The 24,400-nt window shown below is 33.6% G+C and overlaps 1 protein-coding gene across 1 annotated transcript; it reads left to right on the forward strand.

Moving 5' to 3' along the window:
• Positions 1–20,640: 20,640 nt before the first annotated feature.
• Positions 20,641–22,476, forward strand: LOC149223441 (peroxidase 11-like). The gene is made up of 4 exons (XM_089383299.1): positions 20,641–20,906; positions 21,069–21,260; positions 21,369–21,534; positions 21,944–22,476. The coding sequence occupies exons 1-4, from the start codon at positions 20,682–20,684 to the stop codon at positions 22,345–22,347; spliced, it is 987 nt and encodes a 328-aa protein (XP_089239425.1). The 5' UTR covers positions 20,641–20,681; the 3' UTR covers positions 22,348–22,476.
• The last annotated feature ends 1,924 nt before the right edge of the window (positions 22,477–24,400 follow it).

Below are 24,400 nucleotides of genomic sequence, written 5' to 3' on the forward strand. Positions count from 1 at the left end.
TTTCCATCAAATCAATAGTGTTCTGCATGCAAGAAGATTCAAAATGATAGTCTCTATTAAAGTAAGGACACTTGGAGTTTCCTTTCCTTCCCTTCTTACCCTTGGAGCTAGAAGAATCATTTGGAAGTTTTGGAGTTCCTCCCTTTCTTGGATCTTGATCTCTTTCCTTTCCTTTGCTTTTGGATTGCTTATTTGGTGTCAAGTTGGAATTTACTTTTTCATGCATGACAAGTGCATGTGCACTTGAAGAATTTAATAAACCCATCTTGAAGAGATTATCCCACTCATGAATAAGAGACTCAACAAATGCATCAAGTTTAGAAATTTTCGATTTATCTCCAGTTGCAAGTCTAATTATATGAAATGTAGAAACAAAAAAAAATATTCAAGACCTAATTTAGACAAAATGGAAAGGATCAATTGACCTTTTTGTTTGGATTTATGACCTTCCAATCCTTTAATTGTAGAAGAAATGATTTGGATTTCATAAAGAAATCCTAAATGTTCTCAAAGTTGTTTGGATATAAGGAATTTAGCTTATTTTCGAGAATATGAGATTGCATCTCATATTGCTTCCTAAATAAATTCTCCAAGGTTTTCCATACCTCATTCAGAGTGTTGCATGTGTCCACATGGAAACACTATGTTGGAGATATGGAAAACAATAGAAGATCAAAAGCCTCGTCCATCCTGTTGAAGTATTTGGATTTTTCAATCGCAGAATCTTGTTCATCTTCCATATTCATAACTATCTGATAAAATCCTTTGCCTTTAAGGTGAAGCAAAATATCTATCTTCGATCGGAAGTAGTTATGCAGAGTGAGAATAGTTAAATATGGGAACTCCATTCTTTCACTTTACAACGACATTAACAATTGCAACAATTCTCTAATATTTTGATCCATAAATCAAATTTCCGAATAATTTCCAATTATTTGATCTTTAAACTTGTAAAATATTGTTCATGCATCTTCTCCAGGCCCATTTAGCTCTGATACCATGTAAAATTATTAGAGTGAAGATACAGATCTAGCTAAAGAATAATTTTACAAACTCTCAAGAATTGGAAAAGAAGATTGAAATTGAGAATGAATTTGATTTCCCAATATTGATTTGAGAATCAATAAATAAAGAAACTAAGTTAAGGTTAGTTGTACATGAAATAACTAAGGCTAATTAAAGCTAACTAAAGCTAAGTGTGTTTTATGTTCTATTAATGTGCACATGCACCACATGAAATCACTAGAGTTAACTAACATAAGCCAATTTTTACACCACATGTAAGAGCTCGAGTTAACTAATTAAATCCAAGTGCACACCTCATGTACGCAGTAGATTTAACTAATGCTAACTAAGTGCACATCACATGCACAAACTAGAACTGAACTTAAGCTAATTAAGGTTAACTAGGTGCATGTACGCCAACAAAGTTCACCTGTCAAACTTGTGATTTTAATGAATCCCAACTAAAATCTAGAAAAATTAAATTAGAAAATAAACGAGAAAATTTTCCAAAAAATATCACTTAAAATATACTGGTAAATTATATTCTATGCCTCCCCATCATTCTCATGATCCTTATATTCCTTCTCCCTTTCAAATAATTACAACAAGTTCTCCTCTATTATAGAGGTTGATAATTTTCATGCAGAGCAACTAACATCGCAGTGAGCAATGCTATAATGCTTGTATCGGCAATAACATCAAAATAATTTATGCATGGAACTAATGATCTCACCATCGCAGGAAAAACAATTGATACAAAATCTTGTGCAAGCTTTTATACCTTGTCTTATAAGAGAAACCATGCCTAATTGGTGGGGAATTCCTTTATTGGTTTGAGGAGGACAAAATTGTAGAAGTTGTTGTGAAAATAATGTTAGAGTTCAATGCACACATTGTTATTAATATGTAAAGTGAATTTGTTTCCATGCGGCATGATTCACCAAATATCTTTACTAAATTAGCAAATAGCACATCCTGTAATATTGCAAGCTCTTGGGGGCCATAGGAACCTATTTCGTTTTTATGGGTATTTTCTACTTGGTATCAACTTGCAGCTCCATTATTGGATTCACTCAGTTTTACTTGTAATGGATTGATAAGTAAAAATGATATTGGGGATCAAGGGGTACCAAATAACTTGGAATTTCTTGCAATTAGATCTCCTTGGCAAGAAGAATGCACAATGCATATTGCATGGGTCCCTTATCCTCCTCATTTCCATGACACAAGATCAAACTTTGAGCCTCATTCAATATTTCTATTTTCTCTTTTCTTGGACTTCGTGCTCACTATAGCAGGCATGAAGAATATGCCTACCTAGATCTTGAAAGGAACACATAGATCAATAATACAATTGTGAGCATGCAAGTTCTTCCATAGTAGTTTCTAATTATTTTTTATGATTAATAGCTAAAGTAGAGATATGATTTGCTATATCTACATCAGAATAATAAAAACACACTCAATCATGAAAATGACACTGTAAAATCCGACTCAACTATGAAAATGGCATTTCTTATGCTCTATGTCTTCCTAGTAGAGTGTTTTCCTTTAACTATGGGAAAACCTATCATAACTTAGTTGTCAAACCAACAGTAAGGATAGCCATCTCTAGCTGCTATCCCCAAATGCAAGCTGACCCATTATCGTTATTCAAGGAAAACCATGCCACATGAAATGACGTATTGGTGGTCTGTGTAAAGGGACAAACTTTCACTCCTACGAGATGCCTCTAGGTCTTGGGCCTTTAACCTATTCACTTATGTTCAAGGAAGATGAGCTCTTAGCCAAGTCGAAGTACTTTTAGGCATACTCTAGAGAAGAAGTTGTTTGAGGGCATAGTCCAGAACCAAATAGAACCAAATCGAATTATTAGGATGAATATCATAGGGATTTCATGGTAAAACATACCTTTTTCCCAAATTCTGTTATGGTTTTTGTATTCAAATCATATATATGAATAATACTATGAATCTATAAATTTCTTGTATTGAATATATAGGGAGATAGGTAATAGTACAAGTAATCATCTTAATTCATTACCTAATTTGTTCTCTATAAATAAAAGTGCACAGAGGTTGAAATCATCACCTTGTTTTTTGCAATCAAGATATAAGTTGGTTCATTTTGAAGGGACTTTTTAACCATGGTTTCAAATATCATCCTGGAGAAAATTGCAAGAGAATTCTTGAGTCTCAGTGGAATTAGTAAGCATAGGATCCCCATTATACACTAAAATTCTTCTTCTTTTTTCTTCTTCTGCAATCACATCATGACAACCTAAAAAATCATCTATGAAAGAATAGGCCACCTATCGTACAACATTATCCAAGACCTCATCACTAAAGGGAATATGGAAGGGGTCATTAACACATGAATTATTCAAACTGTGATAGTCTACACAAACTATGATATCAACATAATCCTTCATGTCGTGGATGACTATAGGACTTGTCCAATCAACCTCATCTATAGGAAAAAAAAACATTTCTTCCAACATTTTTTTCAATCTTCTTATTAACCTTTTCTTGAACTCTGGAGTTCAACCGATATGGGTGATCTTTATCTAGTCATGCATCTGGTTTCAAAACTACATTTCACCTAAATATCATTTGATGCCTTTTAGTTCTGAAAAAAATGCGAGAAATAAGTCTTCATACTCCTTGCATCAAATTAAATATCTCCTTAGTTATTTCCTCATCCCAATAATCTCCTATGGATGCTAATTTAGGCTTCTCATAAGAACTAATATTAAATTTCTGCAACTTAAGGGGTTGTAAATGAGGAGCATCTTGAGGAGGATCATCTTTAATACTTCATATACATTAAAAGAAAAATGTCTCAGTTCCTCCAAATCATCATCATCTGATTCTTTATCAATCTTTCTATGAGTGACAACCATTTGAAAACCAGAGTCAAATAGAGTACAACAACTTATATCTTTAAAATATTCTGGAAGGCAATTTCCAGTAGGAAACAAAAGTCACTTAACCACTTTAAGGACTTTTGCAATGCAGGAATATTCATATGAAAAGCTAAAATCAACACAAAATTGGGTAATTAACTCATCCTAGTTATAGGTTTATCTTTGCATTTCTTCTTTCAAAAACCAAGCTTTGGGGATAGCTCCTGGAGTATGAATAAACTAGTGCACCAATAATTCATGAGGTAAATTATTCTTTCCATAGGATATGACACAAGCCTAAACATGCTTTTCAAGATTGGTGTGACCTTGATATAGAAGTTTAGAATTTTCTCCTTTCTTTGGTTCAACAAATCTACATAGAAGGGAAGACTTAGTTATCTACCAATATGAAATATTTTTGCGGTGGGTAGCCCACCACTAGGCAAGAGTATCTTGCAACAAAACATCCATTAAAGGAAATATGTGTTCTTCAAGAATAGTAAGTTCAATATCTATTATAAAAATGGCTATAGGAACAAGATCATAAAAAATGGGATAGTTTCTTACCTATGTCCCAATCCATCTAGTAGATAAAATAGTTACACATCTTCGGAAATATAGTTCACATTCTCCTTTCTTCCCTTCTTCTAGTGCAACATAAGATCTTTCTTCTATGTTATTGATACTCCACTAGTTGATAAATCCATTAGTTGTAGGGTTGATGAAATCTTCCCTTTTTCTTGCAGTCAGTTGACACAACTAATTAAGGACATTAGGATCTTTAGCCTCATCAATATGTTTTTAGAATCTAAGACCCTGATAATTATCCAAGGGCTGAATAACCCTAACCCCATTAACTTCAAAGGTCATGGTCTCCCTGTTCAAATAAATAATGGCATAATTTTTAAAATCCCAATCTACCCCTAATAATGTAGGATATGGATCCTTGTCTCTAATAATGTCAATGACCTTAAAGTATGCATAGGATTTAACACCTGCTACGCCCACTTCTACATTTTCTAATCGACCAATAGGGAAAATACAATATTTCTTTTCCATTCACAACTAAATTGGAGAAAATACTTTATTGGGATGTCCTAGCACCTCCCAATTTTTCTTCGTAAAAATATTGACATCGGATCCAAGGCTAACATAGTGTGCTTAATATGACAACCTACAATCTAAACATCTATTCTGAATTCTTTTCTAGTTCTCCTTTTACCACACCTAACCCTTCGACGGTGGTGTTCTGGTAGGCTTGCAGAGATAGGTTGTTCAAACAACTCTTCATCTCTCACTACACCCTTTAAATTTAGGTTGTTCAAACAACTCTTCATCTCTCACTATGACCTTTAAATTTGTCCACAACTAATTAGAGAGTTGCCCATTATTAAAAATGTCTAGGAATACCTAAAACCACATTGTAATAGGTTGCAAAGATTTGTGAGAAAAATGAGGACTAGCTAATGGTCTCTTATCAAGGAATAAAGTTTGTCCTTTCTCAATGTTTTGCAATTCTAGCACTTTGAGAAGAGGAAGCTAATTCCCTGAATATATCAGTGGCATCTTTAAAGTACCTATTATTTTGAATGGGATCATACTTGGCTCGTGAGGGTTCAAACTTTCTAATGATGAGTTGTTCGAAAGTTCCCTTATCAACATCAATTTGAGTGCATCATTGGGTAACAACATAAATGCTCGTCCACTAGAATTGTTTATGTTTCCATAGATAAGATTTAATCAAATTGAACCCTCTCTGTCAATTTTGATCCTCCCACTGAGAAATCAACTTAGGACAATCTTATGTTGCATGGGCATTAACATGAAAGTGTGAACACCATGGTGTTTTTGGTAGTGGACAATATTTGGCTACATGTCCTTATTCATCACAATTGTAACATCTAACTCACCATTTCCTGGCATTTCTTCCTCCCCTATACCCTATTCCTCCCCTTCTATGAGTGGTTTCATTCACTCAGAAGGTAGAGTGATTTAGCTAATCAGTCAGAGCATCCAAAGCATTGCATTGCACTGGTTAGTACTGTGTGTAGGAGATCCACAAAAGTCACAAAATATGGAAATAGGAACATTCAAATATTTCTATAATATAGAGCATAACTGAGTTGAATGACCATGAGATTTTTTTCTTCATAATATTCAAAAAAGGATGTACCTTTTTGATTTGGGAATGAATGATATTGAGTGTGTCCCTGAAAAGGAATAATTGAAGATACTTGTGAAACTCCTCTTGAAGGCCTTGTATGTGGAGGAGGAGGTCCTAAAAGAACATTGGAAGATCCTACACCTCACAACCTTGGACATTCTGTAACATCATAACATTCAGTGTAACAACCTGTGCACCAAAATTAAGGATGGCTACATTTTGCAGTATTCATCTCCTTCAACTTCTTGGTTAAAACAACAATTTTGTTCTGCAGATCAGTTAGAGAAAGATCATTGGAAGTAGAGCTTGACTTGAAATTGCCATGATATTCTGCCATAGCCTTAATTTTCATTCCTTTCTCTGGGGCTTCTACTAAATTAGTAATCTTTTATTGTGTCAAGGGTATTCTTATTAATGGCAATGATTGCTGAATGAATCATTCTTTCGAATGATCTAGATGGATGAGATGGGTTAGTTTCCCTACATCATCTTTGAATATTTGTATGCACTCCCATGCGAATTATCCTTCCTTCTTATTTATGTCCTAGAACTCAGTTAAATCTTGATACTTAGACTAAGGCAGTTTAAATTCTTTAATGAAATCCTCTTTCAATATATCCAAAGTCAAATTTTGAAGGGTTTGGACATATTTGATGTACCATTAGAGGGCTCTCCCCATTAATGTAGTTTGGAACTCAACCAACTTAGTTGAATCTAGAGTTTCTATGGACCTCTAAATGGCCTTGCATAAGTACTAGTTTTGTTCAACATCTTCATCTCCCCGTCCCAAAAATTCAAGGTACATGGTGAAAGATCTTGCTACATTACCAACCATTGGAGTAGGACTAGGGAAAACCAAAACAAACCCATCGAGACTAGGTTGTAAAGAAATCACCAGATATTGCCGCATAAAACTAAAGGTACTACCACTTGTATCTACTTTGTGAGTATTTTGAAGCTTCAAAGTCTTAGAAATATTAGAAAAGAAAGTTACCGGATTTTGATAAATCATAAAGGGAATGGGTGGAAGAGAACCAATTATTTTTCTATCATGTGGAATATTGATTTCAGGTGAAGGAATGTCTTCTTGGAACAACCTTCACATCAATAAATTCATGTCTTCATCTATAGGGGTATTAGGGTCTATCACCACGATATTTTGGTCTGGTTTTTGGGCTTCACTTGATTTTTGATGGGCATCACCACTGCAACTTGTTCTCCTAACTCTCTCTAGCTTCCTTTCCTTTACTAGATCTCTCATCTCCTCTCAATCCTTTCTTTCTCAGCTTCAGGCTAGCCAAAACCTCCTCTATTTTCTTCAACTCTTCTCATCTCCTTCATGTTTCTCTCCCTCCATTCCATAGATATATGATCCCTTCTTGTAACCCTAAAATCTATTACATTTGATATTTGTTCCCCTTCCATTACAATTCTTGCTTATATTCCACAACTGGTCATCTTCTCCCCCAATATCCCCCCCATTGCAAAGATTTTAAGCTACCATGTTAGTCAAAGGGAAGGCTAGAAACCTTTCATCCACCAAGGGGACATTGATCCATAAAGGGATTTCCTTCAAGAATCTTCTTCTTAACCCAAACTTGAACACTGCTTCTACTTTTGAGAAATATTAATGATTTTTTGCAACAAATTCAATAATATACCCTTTCAATGTAGTTTTCACCAAGAAATCAACGACCCTTGTAAGTTTATCATTTAGTTAGTGCAATGCGACTATCTAATGGATTCTAGTTTTGATAGTTCCAACTAGAACTTCGATCTCTTAAAGAATCCCACAACTGCCACAACCACTAATATAATTTTGTAGCGAATTCACCCAAAAATATTTTATATTGGTTGCTAGCAGTCTCAGAGTAAAATATATCTTCATGAATCTACTCAGGATTCTTCTATGATAACTCTATTTGTTGAAGAATGAAAGATTCACACTTTTCCTCCCACCATGTCTAAATACTGCTCTTTAAGATCCTAATCACCATTATCAGAAATCCCTGGTTAAATTTTAGGGTCACGACAATTGAACCATTTGTTGGTGAAAAATAATGCAGAGACCAGGGATATTCTTCAGGGGCCAACAAAAGGGTTCCATTGTAATCTATCCTACGTTGGCATTTTGGTTCCCTCATAAGGGAAGAATGTCTCACCTGATGTGTCATTAGGACTTTAAGTATGTTGATGGGGTTTTAGAATATGAGCAAGTTCATTTACCATTTAAATAAGTTATGAAACATTACAAGAAAATTATCATTACCAATAAACATAATTAGAAAATTATTATTTTTTAAAATAAAGAATGGATCACACACATTAGACCAGATATACCCTTGAAAATTGTCTCATTTCATTAGTATCACGCCAAAACATAGATTACAACTTCACTTCCACTGATCTACAGGGTTACATAAGATTTCATTAGAGCCACATTTACAGAAACAAAAGATCATGATCACAATAAGATATGATTTCCGACTATATGTCAATTCCCTTCATTGACTTCTCTCTTCTGTTTTCCTATCTGCGTGCATTTCCTACAACTTTGCAAGCATATTCTTTTATAGATTTTGTCTGTTGACATCATCAATCATCCCACTCCTTTGATATTTTCAAACTTAGCTCATAAGTTTTGATGAGATCAATCTAACTCCTATGACATTATCAAATTTTACTCCGTGTCTTAAAAAAATCAATTTAACTCCCGCTCTCTTGATGTTGTCAACCCTATTTTCATGCTCTCTTTAGAATTTCTAATGAATCGATCCAACTATCAATTTTTCACTTCTCACTTTCTTCTTTCTACCACTAATTTCCAATCAAAATTGATCAATAAAAAAATGAAGGACCCAACAAACATATTTATCCACTTTTGAAATCAAGTAGTTTGAGCTCAATAATAACCATCCATACCGAGTTATATTTCCACTTTATCCCTTAAAGATGCAATTGCTTCAAACTACTAAATCAATTTCATGTTTATAATGACTAAACTACTAGCCATTCTATTGACATAATTTAATTTACCAAGATACATGGCCCACTATTGTACTTTCCAGCTATCTAGGAATGCAATCTAGATACTTAATGTCCCAAGAGTCAATCTTAGAAGATGACCTTCATCTATATTTATCATCATTTATTTATTCCATTAACTAAAAAAAGTTTTAATATAAAAGGATCCCACGTGCTCATAAATGCCACTATCAATATCACTATGACACCTTCCTTTATTGACTGACATACAATTTCATGCCCAATTTCTTGTTTCCACCAATGACAACAATAATAGTATTCCTTGACCGCCATTCAAAGCTTGATGTCACCAAGCCTACATGCCTTGCATTGTTGCAATCAAAATTGATGGATTGCAACAACTCAATGGTGTATGCAAAAATTCCATGCAATTGTTCACCCATACACATATTTGTGGATAATAACTAACGAAGTATAGATTCTTGTCACACTTTAGCAAACCTACTACAAAACCATAAAAGCAAAGAATATGCAAACACCTAAGCTAATCTAATATACACTAGATTAATGTCTCATATATCACATATTTTTGGGCCCTTTGGTAAGGGAGTGACACCTCGAGCTACTAGGTCTGATACTGAATTAGAATACACTCAAAAATACCATAAATAAACCAAACTCTCTCGAAGAGAGATTTATTAGATTTGATCCATTTCCAAACACACTATAGACTCCCATATTTATAGTAATGGAATAGGTAAAATAAATAATTATAACAACCAATTACAACTGGAATCATAATGACTCCTCCATGATTGCAACTCATACTTATTGGAAAATAAAACATTTTAGAAGAGTACATTGGTACTCTAATATATAAGAATACATGAAATTATGCACAAGATAGATTGACTATCTTAGCCAGCCAATCTAGTTAGCTGAGATATTATTTCAACCACACCTAAAAATAGGAGCTAAATCTAACTGGTTAGCAATCATTATGCAATTATGGATATCACACATCAAACATAAGACAAGTAGGAATGTTGTAGATAAATCTCTTCAAAATAATTTAACTTAAATCATCTTTAATAAATCGAAATTTCATCCTCCATATTTAAGAATGTCCAAATCCTTTTCACAGAAGTTTAAGAATTGGCACCATAACCACCTTCCAGTGATAAATAAGCTTGAATGTACTATGTCTAGTTAATTTCATCCATCATTTTGCCAAAGTTCTATTAAATAACTCTTTTTCCCCTTCATTTAAAGGAAAAATGAGATTGAATAATACACTCATCAATAATATATGTATCTTTTTTTTTTACTCAAAATATTCTATGAAATAACTCTTTTGCCACTTCATTTTAAGGCAAAATGAAGATTGTATCATAAACTCATTAATAATATATGTATCATTTTATTTACTAAATATGGATCATAAGTAGCTAACAAAAATTTCGAAATCCTTAACCACAACCCTCATGGCCCAACTCTCTTTCTTTTTATGGTTGAATCACTAACTTTCTTAATATGCCCCAACCTTCCTGTCTGAACCCTCTCAATGGTTGACTCGTTTTCATAATAGTAGTTCAATAATTTTGTATTTAAATACCACACTCAATGATCAATATTTTCCTTTCTCGAGGATAAGTATGACTTCTAAATTATTTAAAAGATAAACATACACATAGTGATTTTGATTCATCTTAACTTGCTTTTGGTTTATGAAAGATTCAAATCTTGAATTATCGGCCATGGTTACCTACTTTCAATCCATCTTCACAATATCAACGGATAAGGATATACTTAGTCTTTAATACAATATGAACCTATAAATATATATTTAGTATTTAAATATAATTTAATTTAAAATAATAATTCTATAGAGATGTGTTTTTAATTTTATGCGGAATTTGTAATTACTTTTGAAATTTAATTATATAATTAATAAAACTTAAGTACCTAAAACTTATTCAATTTACTAAAACATTTCATACATTCGAACAAATAATTTAAATAACCTACCAAGGAACCTGCTAAAATTTTTATATCCTACCAAGAAATTCGAGGATGAGATTCCACCACATATAGAAGGACAAACACATCAAATTGTGAGACTGAGCCAATCTTCGAACAGAATTTAATTTGTCAACGTGTTTCATTGTTTAACAGCGGACGACACAGTTTAGCGTGTTGTATAAGTTTTAGTAATCTAAGTAAACTACGTTGCCTTCCAATAGAAAATCTTGAAAAATGTGGACAAAAATTCTCCACAACTGTTCAACGTGAGTGAGTCATGACGGTGTATGTGTATGAAACCCTTTCATCTATGTGAAATTCATATTTATGGGTATTTATTTATTTCGTGAACGTCCCAAATCCTCGGCCTGTTGTTCTTAATCTGCCCGGGGTGACGACAGTTAGTAAATAAACACATTCAATTACAGAAGGGAATCAAATTTGGAAATCAAGAAAGTGTGAGTCTAATGTTGCAGAAAATAAAAATAAAAATTGCTAGTCAGAAAATGAAGAAAGTGTCCAACAAAAAAAAGTGTCAGTCAGAGAATGAAAAAAGTGTAAGTTTTGGCGGATGGGCATTTTTATTTTGTTTGTTGATTGGTTGAATATTTAGTAATTAGATTGGACGTGATGAATTAAATAATGGTTTTATATTTATCTAATTGTCAAATATTCTGCTAATTAGCAATCAAAATAAGCTCAAGAATTACATACAATCAAGAAATTGCGAGTCTTACCATTTTTATCTTGTTTGCTGATTTGTTGAATACTTAATAATTAGATAGATATAAGATATGAACTTGGTGAATCAAATAATTATTCTATATTTATTTAATTACCGAATATGTTACTAATCAACCATCAAAATAAGCTCAAGAATTACATACAATCAAGAAATTGCGGGTCTTACCCATTGTAGTTCACGTTCAGCCAAAAAGGAAAATTAACACGGCACTTGGAAGGAAGACTGGTGATTGCAGAAACCTTGATGGTTGCTAATATCAAAATTTCTGATTTGACACATTCACATGACTGTGGCTTGGTAGGGCTGCCAGAGACTCCATAACCCGCCCTCCTCGCTAAAAAGTCGGAGCATGGAAATCCTGTGGTTCCACCTTGGGATGCACAAACATTATCACCAAAAATACAGTAACCAAGAGAAGTATCACCGAAGCCTTCTGGGCACCCATAACTTTCCCAATGTACACAACTTACTGAGTTGTACACAACACACCTAGCTGGTATGAAAAAATAGTGCTAATTCAATCAATCAACATAGCTTAATTATTCATTTACATAAATTAATCATTCATATAAATAGAACACACATTTAAAAAATGTTTACATCTTTATATTGAATTCTAACCTTCTCAACTATATATAGCATATAATAATAATAAAGTAGCCAATAATAATATCCATTCAATTAAAATAAATAATAAAATAAAAAGTATTTATAATAATATTAATAATAATAATAGATACATTTAATTAATTTCTTGTATAATTTGGCGATCAGATATAATTGTTTTGATATATTTATAATAATATTAATAATAATAATAATAGATACATTTAATTAATTTCTGATATAATTTAGGGATCAGATATAATTGTTATGATTTGGTAGGTGCAAGTTTCACAATTTTACTTACAAAAATTTTCAAATAGAGTAATTATGGGCATACATACACCATATAAGTTAAAATAATGATTACTTAGTATTCTTTTAGTCAATGTCTTACCAAGTGAGCAAATCATCTAGAAGAATCAAATAAAATATTGATTACATGGAAATGAATCAAATAAATTAATGATTACTTGGTGACATGGTACTAGGCCATCAAATCATCAATTTGTTGACCTCGTAATAGTTGAGCAAATCATCAAGAGGAATCACATTGGCCATGAATCACATTGGCCCAGTTGTCAGTGCCTTTAGTTGACCTCGTAGCAAGTGATCAAATCATCGAGAGGAAACAATAAAATAATGATTATTTCTCTAGTTAAAAAAAAACTGTATAAATTATAATAATGATTATGTGGTGGCCTAGGATATAAGAAAAATCATCTAGTGGAATCTAATAAAATAATGACATGGTACTAGGCGAACAAATCAGCAAGAGGAATCACACAAACCCACTGACTTCCTCTCGTAAAAAAATCATATAAATTAAAATCATGATTACTTGGTGTACGAGCAAGCAAATCATCGCCAAATAAAATAATGATTACTTGATGGCATGATATTGTGCTAGCAAATCATTGAGAGTACTCAAAAAGAAGTTTAGATGATTAAAGGAAACAAATTTCTTGAGGAGCAATAAAAAAGAGGCCTAAATCATAAAGAGGAATAAATTTTTTTGAAGTGCATTCAAAAAGAGATTTAAAAGATGTTTAGAAATTGATATACTAAAAAGAGATTTATATCTTGAGAGGTACAATAAAAAAGAGTTTTACATTTTGAGAGATTTGATGCCTCTAGGTGCTTTTTGAGGTTTACACCTTGAAAGCTTTAATTTCCAGGTGCACTCAAAAAAAAGTTTACATCTTGAAAAATTTGATCTGTCTAAAAATTAATAATTCTCAATTAAATTAACTTAAAATTGAAAAATCTCAATTAAAATACTTTACGATACTTCTTAAAATTAAAAAAATCCAAAATAGTTAAATTTACTAAATCAATCATATATTCTTAGAAATTTAATGCCTCTCAACATTTCATAAATCCTAATTTATCCTAATTAAAATAGATCTATATTAATGTATAAAATTTAAAAATCCAGAAAAAGTTGGCTTCAGTAACTCAATTCAGCCATTCAAAATTACTATAATTTACGAACCTTCTAAAAATTCGGGAACCTGGATGAGTTTCCAACGAATCTAAAAGGACAAAACTATCTAATTGTGAGACTGGGCCAATCGTCCAACAGAATTTAGTTTTAATTTGTCAACGTCTTTCATTGTTTAAAACTGCACAACACATTTTAACGTGCTGTATAAGGTTTAGTAATCCAAGTAATCTACGTTGCCTTCCAATAGGAAATCTTGAAAAAACTGGACAAAAATTCTGCACAACTTTCAACGTGAGTGACTCATGACTGTGTAATGCGTATGAAACCCTTTCACCTGTGAGCAATTTATTTATAAAAGGAAAATGAAAACTGTCCAACTGCACGGATACGCAAAATCCTTAATCTATGGTTTCATCCACCAATCCAGTGGGAAAACCAGTCAGTCAAGCATGGTCACTGTTAGAAGATTAGTAATTAAAAATATCTTCCCAAAACAAAAAGACCAAACATTACCCAACGGTATGTGTCTTTATGTGCAGAAAAGCAATGTCAACTCTCTGTGTCTGTATCTAGAAGTTACAAGATTGTGGAAGTTTGGTTAATTGGTTTGTGTTGTTGATGGAGAAGATGACAGGTGCAACCACAACTCTGCCATTTAGGTGGTTCTTGTTGTAGGTTCCTGCACTCTACAAGGTGTTAAGAATTTCTATAAAATGGCCAGATTGTAGTGTAAAATATAGCTACTAACAGCCCAAATGTAAAATATAGCTACTAACAGCCCAAAGATCATCAATACCAAATATTTCACATTCAGAACTTAATATGTTGTTTAAGATGACATACCTTGACTAACAGCGGAAGATGTAATGGCTGCCATCTTCTGTCTTCTGCCTTCTGTCTTCTTCTCAGAATTCGGTTTCTCTCCTCTTGTCCTCACTTCCTTTCTTTGTTTCTTGATGGAGAAGAATACAAGTCTTGTGTGGGAGAGAGAGGACCCAATCCTTTATATATTATTTAACTCTAATCTGGTGCGTCCATCATATACCAATTCAACGCTTAAGATCTAATGCTTTAGATTAGAAACTGCTTTAAGATAAGATCTAAATGCTTTAAGATTAGATCGGGTCACATTAAGATTAGAAACTGCTTTAACGTTAAAAGCATTTGCTGTTTCCAATAGCAGATTTCTAACATTCTCCCACTTGACCCAACTATTCATAATATTAAGTGTTGAACATCATACTATGATAAATTGCTGAGAGTTATGGCGGTTGTGCACTATTAATTCAATGCATTCCCTTCCATATACTACAATACCAGCAATCCATCAATTCATACTCATAATTTATATAAAACAGCATAATGGTCCACATAATGTCTTATATCATAATGATTAAACATAATATCTTTATAAGACTCTTTCTTGTTTAAAATTACATAAAATACGTACTACTACATTAAAACAAGAGACACATAATTGTATATCAGAAACACATAAAAGAGCTCAGAATGTCATACATCAATTATTATTAATACAACCAAGACCCATTCTTTGAACATGTTCCTTAAATTGTTTTGGTTGTAATCCTTTCGTCAAAGGGTCTGCAATCATAAGTTCTGTCCTGATGTGCATGATTGACACTCTTTGTTTCTGAACCTCATCTTTCACAACAAGATACTTCAGATCTATGTGTTTGGCACCTTTAGAGTACTTGTCGTTCTTTGAGAAAAATACTGCTGCAGAGTTATCACAATAAATTTTCAGCGGCTTGCTAATGGTGTCGACAACCGCAAGTCCTGAAATAAAGTTCCGCAACCATAATGCATGAATTCTGGCTTCAAAACATGCCACAAATTCTGCCTCCATAGTGGATGAAGCAACGATAGTCTGTTTCGCACTTTTCCATGATATGGCGCCTTGAGCAAACATAAACAGGTAACCAAAAGTCGATTTTCTAGTATCGATGCATCCAGCAAAATCTGAATCGCTATATCCAATCACCTCTGATTCATTGGATCTTCTATACATGAGCATGTAATCTTTCGTGCCTTGTAAGTACCTCAAAACTTTCTTTGCAGCTTGCCAATGTTCCCTTCCTGGATTACTTTGATACCTCCCTAACATACCGACCGCAAAGCTGATATCCGGTCTAGTACAGGTTTGAGCATACATTAGGCTACCAACAACAGATGCATATGGAATTGATTCCATTTCCTTTCGTTCAACATCATTCTTAGGACATTGCATGAGATTGAATTTATCACCTTTCTGTACAGGAACTGTTCCAGGTGAACACTTATTCCAAATCTCTCTAGAATCCTTTCGACATATCCTTTCTGAGACAATCCCAATATTCCTTGTGATCGATCACGAAATATTTCTATTCCAATCACATAGGATGCCTCTCCCATCTCTTCCATTTCAAAGTTCGTTTAGAGAAATTCCTTAGTCTCATGCAATATACTTAAATTATTTGCAGCAAGCAAGATGTCATCAACATAAAGGACCAGAAAAATCAACTTGCTCCCACTGATTTTTTGGTATATACAGTGATCAACCGTATTTTCCTTAAAACCAAAAGATGTAATAATGGTATTGAACTTAATATACCATTGTCGGGATGCTTGTTTAAGCCCATATATTGACTTCTTAAGTTTACACACCAATTGTTCTTTACCTTCTATAGAAAAACCCTCAGGTTGATCCATATAAACATCCTCATCAAGATCTCCATTCAGAAAGGCTATTTTCACATCCATTTGATGCAACTCCAAATCATAATGAGCTACTAATGCCATTATTATTCTTAGTGAGTCCTTTTTCGAAACAGGAGAAAATGTCTCCTTGTAATCAACACCATCTTTCTGAGTGTAACCCTTAGCAACAAGTCTAGCTTTATACCGTTCGATATTACCACTAGAGTCGTGTTTGGTTTTAAAAACCCATTTGCATCCGACTCTTTTACAGCCATGTGGTAACTCAACGAGATCCCAAACTTCATTATGTTGCATGGATTTCATTTCTTCTTTCATGGCATTAATCCATTCCTTTGACTCTTTACTTTCTACAACATGTGAAAACGAAACTGGATCCTTATTGATTCCAATATCATAATCTGATTCTTGCATATAAACCACATAATCATCAGAAATAGCTGACCTACGATTTCTTTGAGGTCTTCTTAATGCTACTTGTTGTGGTTCATGCATATCAGTATTATGTAAGTCATTTCCTTCAGGAAGTACTTCTTCATTTATATGTTGTTCATTATCATCATGTTGTTCTACAACAGCTGGAACAACATTTGGAGTAATAGTAGATGGAGGAACTATTCTAGGCAATGTAACATTTACCCTTGTTTCCTTTATTTCTACTATTTCTCTTCTAGTACTCCCACTGACTTCACCATTCTCAATGAATCTTGCATTACCAGTTTCTACAATTCTTGGACTATGATTAGGACAACAAAACACATACCCTTTAGATTTCTGAGGGTAACCTAAAAAATACCCACTGATCGTTCGAGAATCTAATTTCTTTTCATGTGGATTATAAATTCTCGCTTCCGTTGGACAACGCCAAACATGCAGGTGTCTTAAGCTAGGTTTCCTGTTAGTCCATAACTCAAAAGGAGTCTTTTGAACAGTTTTACTAGGAACCCTATTCAACAAATAATTAGCGGTTTTGAGAGCATACGACCACAAATTCTTAGGTAGTGTAGAATCTGACATCATACTCCTAATCATATCAATTAACGTCCTATTGCGCCTTTCTGCTACACCATTTTGCTGTGGTGTGCCTGGCATTGTGTATTGCGCACATATGCCATGACTTTCAAGGAATTTTGCAAATGGACCTGGACACTGGCCTGACTCATTATATTTACCATAATATTCACCACCTCTATCAGACCTTATGATTTTCGCCTTTTTATCTAATTGCCTCTCAACTTCCTTTACAAACGTCTCAAGGACATTCACAGATTGAGATTTTTCATGAAGCAAATAGACATAACCATAACGGGAAAAATCGTCAATGAAAGTGATGAAATACTTTTCTCCATTAAAGGCTGGAGTGTCCATAGGTTCGCAAATATCAGTGTGTATTATTTCAAGAAGCTGGCTGCTTCTAGTGGCTCCTTTCTTATTATGTTTGGTTTGTTTACCTTTAATACAATCCACACATAATTCTAGATCACTAAAGTCCAAATCTCACAAAATTTCATTACTTACTAATCTCATCATTCTTTCTTTGGATATATGACCTAGTCGTTTATGCCACAAGAAAGCAAAATTTTCATTCAACCTGCTACGTTTACATCCAACATTATTTACTACATTCAACAAAGAATTCGCATAAGTGTCATTCAGTTTCAATTTATATAAACCATCAATTAGAATACCAGAACCAACATTATCAGTATTGTTATATAAATCAAAACAACCAGATCCAATCATACATCTAAAACCAGAAATATCCAATTTACTTGCGGAAATAAGGTTTCTAGATAATGAAGGTACATAAAGGGTACTGTATAAGTCTAATACATATCCACTTTCTAGAATTAGACGATAAGTCCCAATGCCTTCAATTGAAGATTTCATTCCGTTTCCCATAAAGAGAAAACGATCTTCATTTGGATTTATGGTTCGGATCGTAAGAAATCCCTACATATTGTTGGAAACATGAGTTGTAGCACCAGTATCAAGCCACCATGTATTAATAGGAACTTCAACTAAATTTGATTCAAAACATACGAAAGATAGATAACCTGCAAATCAAAAATGAAATAACTATAAGCTCATAACTAACGCGATTCAGATGTAGACATAATAGTATAATATAGCACTCCTTTGGGTAGATACTATCTTATACTTAACATAATTAAATACCAAAACATAAGTAGGTAATAAATATATTCAATTAAATAGAACTGACATCTTTGGATGATCAATATTTATTTAATCAAAATATCTATCAAACCTCATCATGTCAACTAGTTATAGAACAAGACTTTCCTTTGGGTAAGTTCTCAGGTTCTATCATTAGTGACGCCAGTTTTTAATTGGTATTATTATAACTGGCAATTTCTATCAATAATCATTATGTCACTTATGCACTAAATGATTATTCTGATTTTGACCACTTTGGTGATTAACAAAATCATAAATCTCATGTGCATAAATAATTTATAACACATACCTTATGCAAAACAACATTCTGATTTTGACCACTTTGGTGATTAACAAAATCATAAATCTCGTGTGCATAAATAATTTATAACACATACCTTATGCAAAACAATCAGTCATAGAGCAATTACTTTTATGCCCAAATTTCAAACAATTATTTTGCACCAGTAAACTTTACCAAAACAGTGAATGATGCACGAAAAGACCCTAAAATTCTGAAATTGTAAAGAAAGGTCAATTGACGAATCAAACAACGTGAAGGATAATCAGAGAGGCGAAGGCCATGGCCAAACCTCTGACCTTCTAGATTCCATTCAGATTTTCTTCATTGACAGGCAGTGTGCAGTTTTCAAAGGTAGCAGACAACTATTCTAAGTTGATTCTCTCTACGTCGAGCCGCACTAAAATCAGCTTGAAAATTCGATGTGAGAGGAAAGAAAAGATTTGGGCACGCGGAGGAGCAGAAGAAAACAGAACCCCAAAGAGCAGAATGTTCAAATGGGTGGCCTCGGTTTCGCTGTGCTTGGTGTTCTCAAAACTGATCTTGATTAATTTCGTTGTGAAGCATGCGCACGAATCTTAACCCAATTGAAACCCCTTTATTTCATACTTCAAATATTCAGATCATGCATTTCTAAAAACTTACGCTTACCATTAATTCTTTTGGCATTGAAACCATGCATGCACAGACAATTAAAGAATGCACACTTTCAAATATTTGTCCCTGCTACGCGTCACATTAATTTTCCCTTCATTAATTTGTAAACACTGCAAAACTTGATGCAAGCATACACTTCCGTGTAAAGTCAACGTTTCATCATCAAGAATCAAATAAGTTTGACCATCAAAACCCTTCATGATCAAAATAAATGTGCAAATGCAGTGCGTTCTTCCCTTCAATCCAGATTGAAATTATTGACACATTCTACTCGTGAATATTAGATCTTCGTTCTTGTGCCCAACCATAAAGAAACAAAAAAAACAATTGTACTGTCTTGTCCTTAGAGAAAGACCAGATCAATTGCAATAATAGGAAATATTCAGTTATTGATTGGTGGCTCTGATACCAAATGTAAAATATAGCTACTAACAGCCCAAATGTAAAATATAGCTACTAACAGCCCAAAGATCATCAATACCAAATATTTCACATTCAGAACTTAATATGTTGTTTAAGATGACATACCTTGACTAACAACGGAAGATGTAATGGCTGCCATCTTCTGTCTTCTGTCTTCTTCTCAGAATTCGGTTTCTCTCCTCTTGCCCTCACTTCCTTTCTTTGTTTCTTGATGGAGAAGAATACAACTCTTGTGTGGGAGAGAGAGGACCCAATCCTTTATATATTATTTAACTCTAATCTGGTACGTCCATCATATACCAATTCAACGCTTAAGATCTAATGCTTTAGATTAGAAACTGCTTTAAGATAAGATCTAAATGCTTTAAGATTAGATCGAGTCACATTAAGATTAGAAACTGCTTTAACGTTAAAAGCATTTGCTGTTTCCAATAGCAGATTTCTAACATGTAGATATCCAGCAAGGTATCCCTCAGTCAAATCTATCACTCCAATATTGCCAAGAGAGCCTGTCTTAGACTGCCTGGGAAAATGGACAAACTTCTTATTTTCTTAGAGATTTTGCTTGTGGCTTTGGCATCCATTCCTGTAATTCCTGCAGAATTTCCAACTCCATTGTTGTCTGTAGATTATTACGAGAAGATATGCCCCCTTGCGGTTCCCATTGTAAGAGAGGAGATGCAATTAGCAACGTTGAAAGAAGCTCGTATGGCAGCTTCCATACTTCGTCTGCATTTTCACGACTGCTTTGTTCAGGTATTTTGTTTTTTTCTTTACAATAAGCCAAAAATATTGCTGGCCTTAAAATTTAAAACTGGATAAAAAATATCACATTCGATTATTGTCGAATTCCAAAATATTAATATCTTATTTTACTTCGAGTTTTAGTCATTACTATAATATTTGGAACTAATGCAGGGCTGCGATGCGTCCGTGCTGTTGGATGACACACCAACGTTTAAAGGCGAGAAAACAGCAAATCCAAATGTAAATTCGATCAGAGGATTTGAAGTTATAGATGCCATCAAGGAAAGACTGGAGACAGCGTGCCCCGGTGTTGTGTCTTGTGCTGACATACTTGCCCTCGCTGCTCGAGATGGAGTAGTATTGGTATACCATCTTCATATTAATAATCCATAGGCCTATTAAATATAAGATCCATAGATCCAGTGTTAACTTTGTTATACATCCATCTCAACTATATTTCCTGTTTCTCAGTCTGGAGGGCCATACTGGGACGTTCCCGTGGGAAGAAAGGACTCGACAACCGCCAGTTTGGTTGAGGCGAACACCAATATTCCCATGCCCAATGCAACTATCCAGAATCTCATTGGAAAGTTTTTAGTTCAAGGACTGTCAGTCACAGATATGGTCGCACTGGTTGGTAAGTAAATGTTGAATTTGTGTGAATTGTAAATTTCTGGAATATTTCAGATTACTTTTAATCTGAAGATTAATAGAGGGATCAAATAATTTATCATTTTTTTAAACTATCAGATTCCAAAATATTTTCTAAATTTGTAATAAGACGTAAAGATGTTCTTAAATAAACGTCATGCTTTTATCATTGGTTTTTTGAAATCTATAATTAACCTAAAAATAATTATTTCATTTTGCTAAAAATAACTCAATTACAGTTTCTGAAATATTCTAATGACTGGATAGAAGTAACACAATCAAATATTTAGCTTAGACTCTTATCTATCTAATTTTTTCAAATATTCCAAAATCTAAACATGATATAAAAATATCACACGTTTGTTAACGTTTCTAGGGTTGCCCATTGTGCACAGGAGGACACACAATTGGACAAGCTCGATGCACATGTTTTAGGCAACGGCTTTATAATGACCAGAATGCAGTTAATGAACTTTATCTATCTGGATTGAAAGCGACCTGCCCTGCATCTGGTGGAGATGACAACTTGTCACCGTTGGATCATGTAAGCCCCACGCTGTTCGATAATTCATATTACATTAACTTGGTGAATGGAGAAGGGCTCCTCCCCTCTGACCAAGAGATGTATTCAAATGGACTGGCGAGCATAACGGCGCTTATTGTCAAAGAGTATGCCACTGACCCTCTCGGATTTGCCAAGGACTTCTCGGACTCAATGGTGAAGATGGGAAATATAGTGAATCCTGCAACACTACTGGCTGGTGAAGTTAGGAAGAACTGCCGCATAGTGAACCAATAAGGAGGGACTTTATCTCTGGGATGCATTTACATAAAATATGAATAATTGGGAAAAATAAGAGAGTGAATTCTCTATAGGAACGTTGCTTCTTCATGATATATAGCAAGTATAATTCTGTCTCTCATTTGTCCTCATTCAGGATTGTAATATTTTTTATAGTATTTTCTTCAATGGAAATGATATTTATTATTATTATGTTTCAGTATTGCATTTGAGTAAAAGATTGTGAGTAAAAGATTGTCAAATAGCATCAATGGAAAGGTGCAGTTTAATTTTTTCGTACCCTGGTTTTGGTTTTTCTTAGGTTAATATTGCGATAAGATTTTATTGATTTTTTTTTTTTTAAATATGTAAATAAATTTAAATATATTAAAAACTGTGTAAAATTAAGATGATGTAAGTTTTGGGCCTGGAGTATGCCCTAAAACTGCTTCTGCTTGGCTAAGAGCTCGTCTTCCTCTGATGGCAGGAGTGAAAGCCTGCTCCCTTACGGACCACCAGCGGGTTATTTCAGGTGGCGTGGTTTTCCTTGATAACAGTGATGTGTCAATTGACATTCGCGGATAGCAGCCAGAGATGGCTGTCCTCACTGTTGGTTTGACAAACTGAGTTTGATAGGTTTTTCCACCTTTTGAAAAAAAAAAAAGAAGAAGATGATGTAAGTTTAATTAATTACTATTAAATTTTAAATAAAATTAAGAAAAATATAATAAAATAAAAAAACAAAATCAGAAATTTAAAAATTTAAAATAGGTTTTATAAAAAGATAAATTTAGAAAAAATGTATGATGTAATTGTGGTAGTGTATCTCTTATATTTTTTTGGGTTTCTCTTTATATTTTTTGGTCTAGTGTACTCGGAATTTTGTAAGAATTATGAAATGTGAACTTTTCAAAACATTGAATTCATATGTATTCAAAAACAACTTTGAATTCATATGTAGTCAAAAACAAATTTTAAACAACAAAGAACAAAATTTGAACCAAAATTTTGACCATATTCTAATCAAAATTCCAAAATGTTTAATAATTAAATAACACCATTATTTTTTATTAAAACAATAGTTTTTTTCATATTAAAACAATAATTTTTCATATTTATTAGAATATTTCAAAAAAACTATATATATTTAAGAAGCTAGGATAAACGAGATGGAATTAGAGTGCAAGTTGCTAAAGCTAAAAAGGCAATAATTTTTTAAGAAAAACCAAATTGTTTGAAATAAATTTAAGGGAAAACCAGAAGCATCTTGTTAATGAAAAGCCATCTCTTACAAAATAATGATGATACACAATAATGATGATAGACAATCATGACTTGAAGGCTCTCATTGCGTGGTTTCAAATGCAAAGCGGTATTCCTTTTCGGACAAATCTCTACATGGGGAGATTTGCACTGGCATTTTGCTTTTATTCCATAGTTTTAAAACTCCGACTCCGACTCTGACTCCGAAACGGTAATGACTCGGCCGGCTCGATTTCAATGACTCGGTCATTGTAAAAAATACTTTAAATATTTATTTTTTTATAAAAAAACATAATTTTAAAGATTTTAAACATAATTTTAAAGATTTTCATTCATGTTTCCAAACACACAACATTATAATATAGATGGAAGACAACATATGATCAAAGTAGGCTCATGAAACAATCCATTATATCAAAATGGTACCCAATGGCAATACATAGTCAACTGTCATACATGATCAAAGACTCAAAACAAAATACACATAACCAAGGAGGCTAGAAATGGCCTTTACAACAAAAGTAAATTATGACGGTGACCAGACTCCAATACTAGTACTACTGGCTAGTAGCTACTGCCAGAGGAGCCAAGATCATGTCGATCAATCTCTGGATCATCATCATCAGAGTCAGACAGGGGGCCCCATGGCTCCTCATCATCATCATCATCTCCAACTGCAACTGTAGAAGTGGTACCACTAGCAGGCTATGCAACTGCAGCAGATGCAAGCTGAGATAGAGTAGATATGCGGCTGTGCTTCTGTCGTGGCTGAGCAGAGGAAGCACCTACAACTAGAGTCCTTGCTGGC

Source organism: Pinus tabuliformis, chromosome Q (genome assembly GCF_031772625.1).
Source record: "Pinus tabuliformis cultivar Carrire ecotype Pingquan chromosome Q, CPIR1, whole genome shotgun sequence".
NCBI lineage: Eukaryota > Viridiplantae > Streptophyta > Pinopsida > Pinales > Pinaceae > Pinus > Pinus tabuliformis.

Bases quoted from the DNA above. Each gene is read 5' to 3' on its own strand.
- LOC149223441 (XM_089383299.1), top strand. From the start codon at position 20,682: ATGGACAAACTTCTTATTTTCTTAGAGATTTTGCTTGTGGCTTTGGCA. The intron at 20,907-21,068 runs GTATTTTGTTTT...GAACTAATGCAG, and splicing joins TTCACGACTGCTTTGTTCAG to GGCTGCGATGCGTCCGTGCT. The intron at 21,261-21,368 runs GTATACCATCTT...CCTGTTTCTCAG, and splicing joins CTCGAGATGGAGTAGTATTG to TCTGGAGGGCCATACTGGGA.